Source organism: Rissa tridactyla, chromosome 3 (assembly GCF_028500815.1).
Source record: "Rissa tridactyla isolate bRisTri1 chromosome 3, bRisTri1.patW.cur.20221130, whole genome shotgun sequence".
Classification (NCBI taxonomy): domain Eukaryota; kingdom Metazoa; phylum Chordata; class Aves; order Charadriiformes; family Laridae; genus Rissa; species Rissa tridactyla.
Genome location: NC_071468.1, coordinates 31,623,108 through 31,636,800, shown reverse-complemented (window position 1 = coordinate 31,636,800; position 13,693 = coordinate 31,623,108). Strand labels below are relative to the sequence as shown.

The following is a 13,693-nucleotide window of genomic DNA, read 5'->3' as shown; positions in this document are numbered from 1 at the left end:
TTTTCTACCTCTTTTTCCTCTAGAATATTGATTTCAGTCTCTTGAGTAGAAGTTGGTTTACAATTTGTTGTGTACGTCAGCCATGGATATTTTTTTTTGTTGGGGAGGAATAATACAATTTTCATGTTCTTTGTTAATAATTCTTCTGTAATGAGAATTTTTTTAACCAATAGATAGTTGACTATCTATCTGTCCTTTTTTCAGGCTGCCGTGAATCTTAGTCATAAGCATTAACTTAAACCCTATAAAAGTGATATGATTTCAGGTCAACTGCAAACTGTTTACAGGCAACGAAGGCACTTTAAAGGAATCATTTCCTTGGAGATTTCAAGTGCTATAATATCTTGCATGTGACTTCTGATGTTTTAACCTGTTGCACATAGGCAAAATTCAGTTTTATTTGGTAGATAAAGGAGGGAGGAGAACTTGAGGGCGTAGGTGAGATGCTGGAAGTGTCATAAAGACAGGTCAAGGCATTTTTGGTGGGTGGGACACTCAGATTTATAGGAACTTTGTTGCTCTCTTCACTGGGATCAAAAGGTGACTTTGCTTATAAGTAGTCTCCTCCTTGCAGGAAGTTTTACTTGTTCTTCTGTGCCTGTGAAGCTGCTAGGGGATGAGCTGGGTCTAGCTCCTACTGTGATGCTAGAAGAAAGCAGTGAACTGGATTGTGAGGGCAAGAGCAAGTATTTGCAGGGGAAAAGAGGATTTTTTGACTGTCACCAAGAAGAGGGTACATGGAACTGCTTTCTTTAGGTATAGTTAGATGTGACCATAGGGAGAAAGATGGCTAATTTTATGCTATGAACTGTGGGAATTAATGTGAGAACTAGATGTTAGAGAAAGACAAAGAGAGGTGAGAGGTTCTTGAGCCTGGAGAAAATGTAACATGCACCTGTGTGGGGCTTGCTTTCCACAGGTGCGGTTCCACAGGGTGATTTATTGTAATTTTGTATGTGATTAGGGTTTTCCTGCCTTTTTAGTCCATTGCATATCTTTACTGTTGTAATTAATCTAAAATAATGCTAGAAATAGAAGAACTGATATTTTTATTCATAGAATCATAGAATCATTTAGGTTGGAAAGGACCTTTAATAAGATCAAATCCAGCTACTGCCAAGTCCACCACTAAGCCGTGTCCCTCAGCATCGTATCTACATGTTTTCTAAATACCTCCAGGGATGGTGACTCAACCACTTCCCTGGGCAGCCTGTTCCGATGCTAGATAACCATTTCAGTGAAGAAATTTTTCCTAATATCCAATCTAAACCTCCTCTGGTGCAACTTGAGGCTATTTCCTCTTGTCCTATCACCTGTTACTTGGGAGAAGGGACTGACCCCCACCTCTCTATGTCCTCCTTTCAGGTAGTTGTAGAGCAATAATGCCTCCCCTCAGCCTCCTTTTCTCCAGGCTAAACAACCTCAGCTGCCCCTCATGAGATCTGTGCTCTAGACTCTTCACCAGCTTCGTTGCCCTTCTCTGGACACGCTTCAGCACCTCAGTGTCTTTTTTGTGGTGAGGGGGCCAAAATTGGACATACCACTTGAGGTGTGGCCTCACCAGTGCCAAGTACAGGGGGATGATCACTTATCTAATCCTGCTGGCCACACTATTTCTGATACAAGCCAGGATGCTACTGGCTGCCTTGGCTACCTGGGCACACTGCTGGCTCATATTCAGCTGGCTGTCGACCAACACCCCTGGGCCCTTTTCCATGGGGCAGCTTTCTAGCCACTCTTCCCCAAGCTTGTAATGCTGCATGGGGTTGTAGTGACCCAAGTGCAGGACCTGGCACTTGGCCTTGTTGAACCTCATACCACTGGCCTCAGACCATTGATCCAGCCTGTCCGCATCCCTCTGTAGAGTCTTCCTACCCTTAAGCAGGTCAACACCCCCACCCCACTTAGTGTCATCTATAAACCTGCTGAGGGTGCGCTCCACCCCTTCATCCAGGTCATTGGTAAAGATATTAGAGAGAACTGGCCTCAATACTGAATTCTGGGGAACACCACTTGTGACCAGCCACAAACTGGATTTAACTCCATTCACCACCCCGGCCCTCCATCCAGTTTTTTTACCCAGCAAAGCATATGTCCGTCCAAGCCATGAGCCACCAGTTTCTCCAGGAGAATGCTGTGGGAAATGGTGTCATCTTTTCATAGGCTTTCTGCTGTGTCTCCAGTTCAGTAATATTTTATATTAATATACACAATTTGAAGTTACTCTTTTGAATGTATGTGCAACTGAAAGCTACGGAGTATATTCAAAATGTGGTGATCCTTGCTTGTTCTAACTTTCATATCCGAAGAACAGAATTCATGATTGTTGTGTTAACATAAATTTCTTCTGAGAGTTTGTAAGATTAGGAAATCAAATAATTAGAGATCATAAAGCTCTAAAAATATGCAATTAGAAGAAAACTTTAAAAGAAAATAGGAAAAGAAAAGACATAGGATCACTGGACTACTCCTAATATTCTTTAGGTAGTTCGTTAAAGGGGGGAAATATATAAACATGGACTATGCCTTTAGTCCTTATGGGTTTTTTCCTGATACCAATTCATTGCATTTTCCAATAAACTAAATAGTTACATGGTGTGAAATAAATTACTTAGAAAATAAGTTGGGAGTCTTTATGGCTACTAGAGGCAGTATTGGGAGCAATGCTAAATGACTTATTAAAACTTATATTTATAATAGTGTAGCTTTTTGTCACTTTCTGTATGAATATGCTCTTTCTGTGAACACTGGAAGGATCTGAAACTCCAGGTGGTAGACTGTAATTTCGTACTTGGCGAAGAATAGTTCTCTTTTAGAGTAATCTAAAAGCAAAAATGTTCCTTCTCTGATTTTTTTTTCTTTCTTCAGAAATTGAATTCTCATTAGTGAACAGTAGAAGTAGAACATAAGAGATTATTATGTTCTAACCCATTACAAAATAATTCATAATCAAATGTCAGTTGTGAAAATATGAAACAGGACTTTGAATCTATCAGGAGGGAAAGGAGATGAAGTAAATCCAAAGGATGCATCTGCCACTCCCTTATACTTTTCTCTAAAACTTTGCTTGTGAGTTCCAAGGATTTGGGGTACAGCTGGTCTTACAGTATAATGAAGTAGTAGTGCCTTCTCCTTGCCTAAACATGTGACAGAAAGGTAGTTTATGATATTGGGAATTGACTAATTTATTTACCAAAAACATAGGCTACTGCAGTGTGCATTGTGAGTGTTATTGCAATTTTATTTCTGTTCATTTTTCAATCACTTCTTCATTAAAGTTTCCATTTTCTGTTTCTGTTTAATTCCTTTGGGGAGTGTTTGCACCGTGTGTAGTTTTTAAAGGAAGTTACAGGCAATTACCTGTATGTATAAAAGATCTTGCTTACAAAGGTAATGAGTTTGATTATAAAAAATGTTTCTAAAGCATGCTTTGTTGAAAACTTTCCTTTGCCAGTTGTTAATTATTTTTCTTAATTCGTATCATAATTAGCTCCTTGACACCCAGTAATAATGAGCTCCCACCCTAAACTGTAGGAATTTTATGAATGGAAACTTTCGAGATAGTCTGTTCTTCAGAGCTGTTTTTTCGAGTATGCTTGCAAGTATATTAGATGTGGTGCTGGTTATCAGCTCTCTTCATATTCCTTTTTGTGGTGGCCCTTTCCAACCCATCCTGCTATTGTGACTGGAAAAGAGCAGTTCTAAAATCAGCCTTCCTAGGCTAAATGAACAGGGAGTTTGTGATGCTAAAAAATAAACACAATCGCGTGGGGTTTGTATGTGCTTTCATTTAATGTAGAAATTCTCCAAGATGATTTCAAAATATATGTATGTGTGTTTCCTCTGTTTCTCTCATAGAGGGAAACATTCCCTCGTTCCCTCTGAACGTCTGCCTCCAACAGAGGCAGCTGTACTTTGGGAGATTGCGGGAACCTGCTGTAAGAAGGAGATTTGCAGTTCTAGAAGCAGGCCCAGAGCTTTCCCCACATGCAGCATCTTCTTTCAACATCTTCTTTTGGCGAACTCTCACTCATATTAAGTAAATCTACGTTTTCTGTTAACACACAGCTGTTATATTTGTTTTACTAATGACAGTAGTCATTAGATGCTTTTGTATAGTGTATCTAGTGAAGGCATTTTGCTGGAAGCTGAATTAATTTTAAATAGTTACTTGAACTTTATTGTTTAAAAAATGCAAATCTGCCTATGTGTGCAGAAGGGAAGCGAGGGGTTGTTTTCCTAGGGTATGCGTTCTGTCTAGCATCCCAGTCCTTTCTAAAAGTTCCAATTAGTATGTTGATCTTCATACAAGAAAACATAAATATGTACATAAAGGAAAATCAGCACTTAGAGCAGATGAAGGTTTTATTGGGAATATATTCCCAACATATCTGGAAGACTTACCTGGAGACGCCATGGAATTTCCTGATTGATAGCTACGGATTGAAATGCTGTTGCAATTATGGAATGTCGTCCATACTAACAGGATTCACAAGATCGTCATCTGTATTGCCGTACCAAAAGTAGTCTTTGTGTGTATAGCCAGCTAGGGTACAAATGAATTTTATGAAAACAGTGGGGTTATCTGTTGGAAAGTTCTTTGGAATAATTATGAATTGGCTTTCAGATTTTAATATTTTAATTAAAATATGTATGTAAGTAGCAATCAGTCTAAATTGTAACTGGATTTTTATTTCCCAAAAGCAGTGGTGTGTGTCATTATCTTCTAAGTTCAAGTCCTTCTCTCATATGTGTAATATGTATGCCTGTTCAAAGAAGGGGAACAGAAGATGAAAACTGGTTGACTAAACTCTCTCATTTCAAATTTTGCCTGATTGACAGAATTTTGGTTGGATCTGTTGGTTTTCAGCAGCAGCTGCTCAGTACTCTTGTGTATTTGCAGGCCTCTGGGCCTGCAAAAGCTTTGTGCTTTTGTTGCAGGGACCTGCAGTATGATACAGGTTTTCACCGTCAGTTTCAGCTCTCTAAAATGTGATTTTCACCATTTTTCTGTTTGCTGATCCTTGCAAAAAAACCTGTCACCTGCTGGCCTGCCTTCCACTCTCCTCCCGCCTCCATACACTTTGATTATTCTTAATGCCTCTGTAGATGACTTATCCATCTGTTGTGAATTCTGCAATTAATTCTTAATTAAATGGGATGAAATATTGTGTCTTCAAGGAACACTGGAGCATATTTCCATCTACAAGGATGGGAGAAAAGAAGAATCTAAAAGCATCGACAAAGGCTGTTCTGCTTCAGTTTAACATTAAAATGGTTTTCATAGCAAATGCCACAGTAAGAGTTTTGGGAGGAGTTTTGAGTTTGCTGCTTCCTACTAGTAGCAAGGAATTTACCTGTCCTTGCTCCTGAATTATATTTGACACTCGCTGACAAAACCTTCATTGTCTTAACCCTTGACTGCATTGTGTCTTGTCATTGCTAAAATAAACTAATTTTCTTCTTTAGCCTCTGGAATTTGACCTCCTTTTTCCCTAACAGTGTCTTTATATGACATATATAGAAGTGATTAGAAATGTATACTAGGTATTTTAGAGCTGGGAGGGGTTGGGAATACAGCCAGTGGTCATAACTTCCTTTGTGGTGTTGCTCTTTTTATTTTTGTGTGTGTTGGTTTTTAGCAGTGCTTGCCATCAGCATATCTCTAATGCTGAGTGAAGCTTTCTTGGCTTTTACATTCAGCAGCCCAGCGAACAAAAAAAAAGTTGTCAGTTATCCAAAAAGTACTGATGCTGAAGAACAGCAAGTGTAGTAGCCTAAACTTCATGAGATTAAAGAAGCTTTTGCGTCTCTGCTTATTCAGGTTAGGCAGTCTCAATTGTTTCAAGTTCTTGAAATTATAGTGGCTAAAATTCTTGGTCTAAGTTTTCTTTGCTGTTGTACAGTAAAATTCACTGGTGATTTGTCTTCAGATAATAAAGGTGGTAAAGCTTTTGTATGGCCTAAGAAGGAAGAATGACTAGACGCATTGCATAATTTCTTTAATCAAGAAATTTGATAGTCATCAAATAAATCTGACATGAATATTGGGGCATACAACTTTACCACAAATGAAAAAAAGAAGAGATAAAAAGAGACTGTATATTTTTCAGTACAGCTATTGTACTTCTGTACTTCTGTTGGCATTTCTGGATGTTTGCTGTGCATTTATATGGTTCTAAGGAGTAGATTTTTAGGAGTGGTATAAAAAATGAGCCTCAGACTGGAATTTGGGAGTTTAAAGAGCTGGGTTTGAGGGTTTTGGTTTTTTTTTTTTTTTTAAGTTCTTTGGATAGAATAACCACTCATCCAGACTTTAAGGATTAAGTTGGTAAACACTTGGGCTCTTGTTTCATTGTGACCCCTTCAGCTGGCACAGAACTTATTTTTGGATAAGATCTTACCAGAGCCCAAATAATTGAAAACTGCTTGTCTTGGGAATACTTTCAAGTGATGGTTGTAGAAGACTAGTTGATAGCAAGGCTGTGTTGAAACCTCCTTATCATCATGGCTTCAATCCTGGAAAATATCAAAGTGGCTCAGAAGGAAGGGGAAAGGGTTTTTTAGCTTAAAACAGAAGAAGAGTCAATGCAAGAGAATAGTCAGTTACAAATGCATTGTTGTAAGAGAAAACCTTGATGTCAAGCTCAACTAGAACTGCACTTTTAGAGGCTTTTAGAATACTTGGGAAGAAGGATTAATTTTGCAGAAAAATACCTGCTACTATAACTATCATTATAGGCTGATGCCTTATTCCAAGCAGCAAGACTGAGTGACTTCCATGATTTTTTTTTTCTTTTCTCTTTTTTTTTTCTCTTGGTTATTTTTTCCTGTTTCCTTTTGTGGCTGGTAAAGAATTCTGAACGCTTCTAAGTAAGCATCTGGTGCTGACGGTGACTTTTTCTTTGAGTAAGAACTGGTTTAGTTCATGTGTGTTTTATTTACTGGGAAGGAAACCTTTTCCCAACAGGTCACAGACAATCCCAACTGTAAGATGCATCAAACACTCAACAAAAGAATGTTCTATTTGTCTTCTACTTGGATTATGTATTTCATAAGGATGTAGTGTATCTCAACTCAAGTTTAGCCTGCTGTATTTGCTCAAGGAACTTAGCTAAAATGTGCTGAGAAAGAGAAGAGTTTGTATTCAGCAATGGTTTCTCGCATACTCAATTCCATCTACCAGATTCCAACTTTAGGTCTCAGCACAGCTCTCTTGATTATGGCAGCATGACTTCAAGTGATACGTTCAAGGGTATTCCTTTGTCCCGGAAACTTGTCAAGTTGATGATTCTTTGATATTTTAGTAAGGAAACCACTGTGGGTGATCTTGTGGTATAGCATTAATCATCTTATGGAGACTAATTCATATCACTGCTCTGAGCATCAGAGCATTAATTCTTGCTTCTGTGGCTTTCCTATGTAAAATATTGACTGTTTAGATGGAAGATATGCAAACCAGTGTAATATTTTTCCATGAGTAAAGAAAGAGATAGCACATCTATTAATTCATCATGAGATGGAGTTGGCTTCTGAAATTAATTTTCAACACCACGTATTACTGTTCTGTCTGTCAATTCCCTGTGAAGATAGGACAACAAATAATCTTTAAAAGACCTTGTTACAAGTCATTCATTTTCAGTGTGACTTTTGTGTAGACCAAGTTAAGTAAAAGGATCAGCAAATGTAAAATCTTACATTTTGGAGAAGGTAGAGGCCAAGATTCTATGTTGGGTATATTTGAAATTATGAGAGGTTCTGTGAGTTAAGGAAATTCAAGCGGAGAAGGTGTCCGTAGCCAGGCCATTATCTGTGGCTTTCTGTTGAAATAAGGTCACATGTAGACTGCTAGATGTACCAAAGTTCTGATTTGCCTTGGGAGTTTTGTTCTTTTGCTGTTAATACTAAAAAGTAACTGCCTCCTTTCAAATGGACGTATGTAAGATTTTTGCTTGGTTGCTCAGCCTATCAGGGTTATTGAAGTCTCTTGTGCAGCCTAACCAGAATAATTTGTCAAAAAAAAAAAAAGACGACTGTGAATACTGTCACTTTCCATCACTTTTAGACCAGTAAAATTAAAACATCTCTAGGAGAGTATAATAATCTAGGAAAAGTACTTAGTATTGCTTTTAGGGGTATTTACCATTAAATCAGGCTTTTATTTTAATGTTAAAGAGTATTATGTTTTCCCTAAGTATTTCCAAATGGCCTGCTGTGCTAAAAGAAAAGACTGTAGGGTATTTGCAGCATCAGAATTTTTTTTGTCTATTGAAAAGCTAACAATAATGTTATTTTGATGGTATTTGAGAAATGTGCCTCAGACTGACCTGTGATACTTTGAAAGAAACTGCCATTAAATATTAACTGATGTTGCAGAGATATTTTAGAACTTGCAAAGATTTTTTTTTTTGTGGTGGTGTTTGGGGTTTTTTGGTATGCTTTCTAGAATTGGCCTTATATGTGATGTGTTAGAAATGGCTTGAAAGGAGCTAATAATACTTTAATATCTATAGCTGTTAAATTCATCCACAGCCATTAAAACATCCTAACAATGGGCACTCCTGTTTTGTTGTTCTCAGCTAAAAAGCCGCATTTTTGAAAAAATTATTTTATCTTGTTTCTGTTGCACTGAGCTCCAAACTTCCATATTCTCAAACTGATTTTACTCCCAGCAAGGGTGATCATGCTTACTGTTCTTGCTAAGCCCTATCTAGATGTAATTAAAAAAACAGGAGTACAGACCATTAAATTAAAACATTTTTCAGCTCTGGTCCTGTCGTCCAGCATGCTGTGTTTCCTTTCATGTTGGCATCATTGGCAGGTTTAATAAGCATCATCTCTTTTCCATCGTCAGTCTTTCAATGAAATGCAAAGTAGTGCTCTACCAGAAGAAAAGCCAGTCAGTGCGTTCTTCCTGGATGAAGCAAGACGTGAACTAATCTTTTTGGAAACTTGCTTTCCAGTAAGCTCTGCACACATCTGATAGTAGTTGTATCTAAATTAAGTTTCTGTAGATTGTTTTGCATTGCGCTGTCATAAAACATTGCAAAAACCTTTCTAAAGTGAAGATAGGACATGTGTTCCTTCCCTTTTGTTTGCAAGGACAGTTATCTAATTCTGTAATGATAGTGAAAAAACGTAGTGTATTCTTCTTGAATCAATGTAGGCTGTTAATTGCATCTGTATTAGATTGTAGGTACACACAAGAAGTTTGCTTACGTTTTCTAGCATTTTTGTGGAAACTTCATTTAAGTTAATTGATCTGTAGTTCTGTGGCTGCTTCTTTTTGATGAAGCTACACGTGGGCACAAATTTGATTAAATAGTGAATGTAGTTCAGTGAATAAAAACAATCTGAAGTTAGTGCATGTGGTTTCCTTAACTTGCAAGTCTAAAGGGAAAGAGACTGTAGAGCCAGCATCTGAGAGAAAAGGCTCTCTGAAGCATTTTGAGTATGTTAGTGAGAGTTAACGTTGCCCCATTTGCCCAGCTGCCTCTTCTGCGATAAGACAGAGCTGCAGGAGTTACCGTGTTGTTTCTGGTAAGGTAGGATCAGAATTTTTGTACTTTCTGGTCTACCCATCTTTTTGCTTTTGTCCGTGTGTGTGGCCCAGGAAGCATGTCCTTTGTTTCATTATATTGTCTGTGGTTTGTAGCAAGAGCTGTACCAGTGATCTGATACATGAGCTTAGGCAAGTTATTTTATCTTTGTCTACCTTCTTTTCACTGTTTGTTTTGTGTAGAGTTGGGCGGTCTTTAGCTCTGAGCTCTAAGTGGCCTGCAACAAGCCTAACTCTTGTGCTGGGGCTATAAACAATTCTCAATGATATCAGGCTGTCAAGAAGACTTCTGAGTTGTCAGCATCCTTAGATATGGAAAGCAATGAACTGCAAAGGGCTTCCAGTATGTTTGCTACTGGGACCTGTCAAATGCCCACGAGCCCACAGCGGTGAGAGCTCCAGGGACCATTCTTGCCAGTGAAAGAATTTGTGTCACTGCTCCTCCTTTTGCATCAAAGATTTTCTGTTTCTTTGTTATGCAAAGATTTTGGTGCATGACTTAAAAGGTGTGAAAAAGCTGGTCGTCTCTGCTGTAGACACTAAGTGGTTTTTCAGTGGCTTTTGCACTCATAAAGTGCTCGCTCATTACCGTGAGACCCAATTGCTGTTGCGATGTTCCAGATAAACAAGATATATGAAATAGTCACAGATCATGAACGTACATGCTCATTGACGTACGTGAACATCATAGCCTCAAATACCAGATTCTGAAACTTGCTCACCTGGAGGCTTTCTGTGAGACTTTTCCACAAGGGAAAAATTAAAGGTTAAAATAGGTGAAAATGACTGAATGTTGATGTACTAAGATTCATCCCAGCTATCTTCAGGGGAGAGATAAAGAGCAGGTAACCCTGTTACTGTGGCATAGGTAAAGAGTTGTCACTTGCAAAATGGTATAGAGTAGAGAATTTGATGGCTTTGACTGACTAATTGATGTTATTCTAATAACGCTCTGAAACCAGGGCATTTGGTCTGCCTATTTTCTGTGTTCAAATGGGAAAGAAGATAGTTGGCACGGGTCCTAAAGTTTCTTATGCTGTTGTGAGAACTGCTGATCAGAAGAGAATAGGTCTCCTGCATCTTTCCCACCTTTTCTTCTTTCTCAGAATTGTAAGGATCAGTATTTCTAGTATTCACAACATCTTTACTATGTCAGTCATTTGTACCCTGTAGAATAATGTTAGTGTCTGCTACCATCTGTAACTGCTTAGCACATTCTTCTCTTATCTTCATTTTTAGGTGTACATCCTTGACCCCTGGACCTAGCTGTGATCGGTTTAAGCTACATATTCCATATGCTGGAGAAACACTCAAATGTAAGTTGAAAATATTGTTATTGCATCTTGGCCTTTCTTTCAGTAACAGTGTTCTTAACTTCACGTTAAGTTTTCCAGTGTGTCAAACTAATTTTATGAGTTTTGAGATACCTGTGTTTGGTTTTTTTCTTAAAGCTTCAGCTCAAAGAACGTGCAGCTGTGACAATACCTAGTTTTTAAGATAAGTTTACAGCTTTTCTTGACGCTACAAATTTGAAAACGAGTCCTAAAAGGCAAAAGTCACAAATCCCTCCAATATTTCTAATAAAATGTTATGACTAAGAGAATCTCATGACCATTTTTAGACTAATGATTTGTATTTGCTTTGTGTTCTTTTTTTCTCTTTTATGAAGAATTCTTTATTAAGCTCTGATAAAAGAAGTCAGTCTGTTATTTTTATTAGGTATCTCTAAACAGTAACTGGTGTAACTGACCAGATTAGAGAACTATGACTTTGGTTCTTCTGATTTAGTGGTGTGGTTAAGTCTGTCTTACCTGTGGAGGATCTGTAGATAGCTGGCTTATTTGCCCACTCTTCAATTAGTCTGTGTTTTGGTTCAAAGGATTAGAATAAAATTTCCTTTTATATGTTTTTAGAAGTTAAAATATAGTTTTCTAAACACATGAATTGCTGATAGTCTGCGTATGAAAAATGGTAAGGCAGTGTTGTTTTTTTACCTCTTAACAACTGAAATATGAGAGAGGATGAAGAATTTCAGATAAAGTCAAATTTAAAGCTTGGCAAATTTAGGCTTAGGGCAGCACTAGTGAAATCACATCTGGAGTACTCTGTCCAGTTCTGGTCTCTTTAGTACCAGAAAGGCATGGACATATTGGAATGAGTCCAGCAGAAAACCACAAAGATGACTGAGGGACTGGAGTATCTGTTGTACAAGGAGAGGCCAAGAGAGCTGGTGCTTCTCAAGAAGAGATGGCTCAGGTCAAGTCTTATTGATGTGTGCAAATACCTGATGGGGGGAATGAAGAAGATGGAGCCAGCCTCTTCTCAGTGGTGGTCACTGACGGGAAATGGTCACAAATTGAAATACAGAAAATTCCATTTGAGTGTAATAAAAGAACAACTGGACATGACCCTTAGCAATCTGCTTTTGTTGACCCTGCTCTGAGCTGTGGGGTTGGACTAGGCAGTCTCCAGAGGTGCTGGCCAACCTCAGTTGTCCTGTGAGTCTGTGAAAATGTGCAATCTGGGGGAGCAAGTACTTGATGTGAACAGAAGCGTAAAACATGTAGAACACTTGCTGCTTTGATAATATCAATTTACACTGCATCATACACATGCTATAGCTCTCTGAGACATTTTAAATATTGAGAATGTTGTTGTATTCCTCCTGTAGTAGTTTTCCTTCTCATTATGTAGTGCACTGGAAGCCCTTCTCCTTTATGAACAGAAATCAACACGGTTAAACTTTGGATAATTAGAAGTACTTTAAAGCTTCCATCTGGCACTTAGAAGGAAAGTTGTCTTTCCCAGAAGGTGGTCTGGAAGTTTGCTCTTGTGTTCGAGAGAGGAGCTAGGTTCATGTATTGGTCTACTATATCTATTTTATCTGTTGTAAAAGTACAAAATCATGGCTCAACAGGTTTACTAACTTTTCTTTTCCAAAAGATAAAAATGGAATGTTAAGTCCTAGCTAGAAATTGTTTTTAAGAAAAAAAGATGTGGCTCTGCATTTGTTCAGAATTTTCAGTAAGTAATGGCCGAGTTATATGAAGACAGCTACCCTACCAAGTAGAGTTTTTGTCCTTATTTAAACTTTTCTTAAAGAAAATGTGATATTGTGTAGCAGACTCAACCTGTTGAGTCTTGATGTGTCCTGCAATGTGTAGTAGGTTCTACTTGAGACTTGTTTGATGACTACGATCAAGATTCAGTGAAAAGAAGCTTCACTGGATGACATTGCTTTAGAGAATGGTGTCATATTTTCTATGGGACTGTAGTAACTCTCACTTATCATCATGTGGGACCCTATTATTACATTCTGAGAGCTTTAAGTCTTTACTTGTTTTCAGGTAGAAGCTAGAATTGTTCCTGATTCATAACGAAAATTAGTAGATTAAAATGGCCATACACGAGAACATAGGCATACATACTATGCTAATATACTAAATGACTGTAGTCCAGTTAAAGTACGTAGAAATATGATTATGGACTATGCATTAAATTTCAATATTGAAAAATCATCTCTTTCTTTTTTTCCCCCCCAGTTCTTATATTTTGAATATCACATAAGCAATTAAACAAAACAACTGTAATGCTACTGTTCTTCTCCACCTTTGCAAAACCCAAACTATACATTTTAACCATGCTCTATATTTTAACGAGACCAACTGAAAGTGGTGTAAACAAGTGTATCTCTTCCAGAGGTACATAGTAATAGCAGTGAATTCAAGTAGTAGTAATCCTCTGCATTTCAGCATTACATGTTTGAAAATGCCGTACAACGTTCAGTCTCACATCATGTGGAATAAATAGTGAAGCGAGCAGATTCAAGAAAGCTTTGATAATTTTGTATTTAGATCTGTAATGATGGAAGGGGAAGACGGTAGTGGTGTGCAACCAGAGATTTGTAGTACTTTGTTGTAGGCTGTTGCTAGATACGTTATCTTTCAAGGGCAGAATATTTCTGCAAAGGAAAGTTGCGAAATCTGCCAGAATAAAAAGATTGGCTGAAAATGTTCAGGATCTCCAGTGTATGGTCTTCATTATGTGGTGCCCAACACAGGCTGAAGCTTGTAGTTCCTTTGTGGTTTGTGTTACATCCTCTTTGCAACAGATCAGATCTTTGTATCTCATCCA

The 13,693-nt window shown here is 38.0% G+C and overlaps 1 protein-coding gene across 1 annotated transcript in view; it reads left to right on the top strand.

Annotated features, from left to right (window-relative positions):
* Window positions 1–13,693, top strand: part of BABAM2 (BRISC and BRCA1 A complex member 2) — a 178,351-nt gene that overhangs the window by 11,620 nt on the left and 153,038 nt on the right. The window contains exon 3 of the mRNA XM_054196545.1: window positions 10,799–10,875. Within this exon, the coding sequence (XP_054052520.1) occupies window positions 10,799–10,875 (77 nt within the window). The remainder of the gene's footprint in view (window positions 1–10,798; window positions 10,876–13,693) is intronic.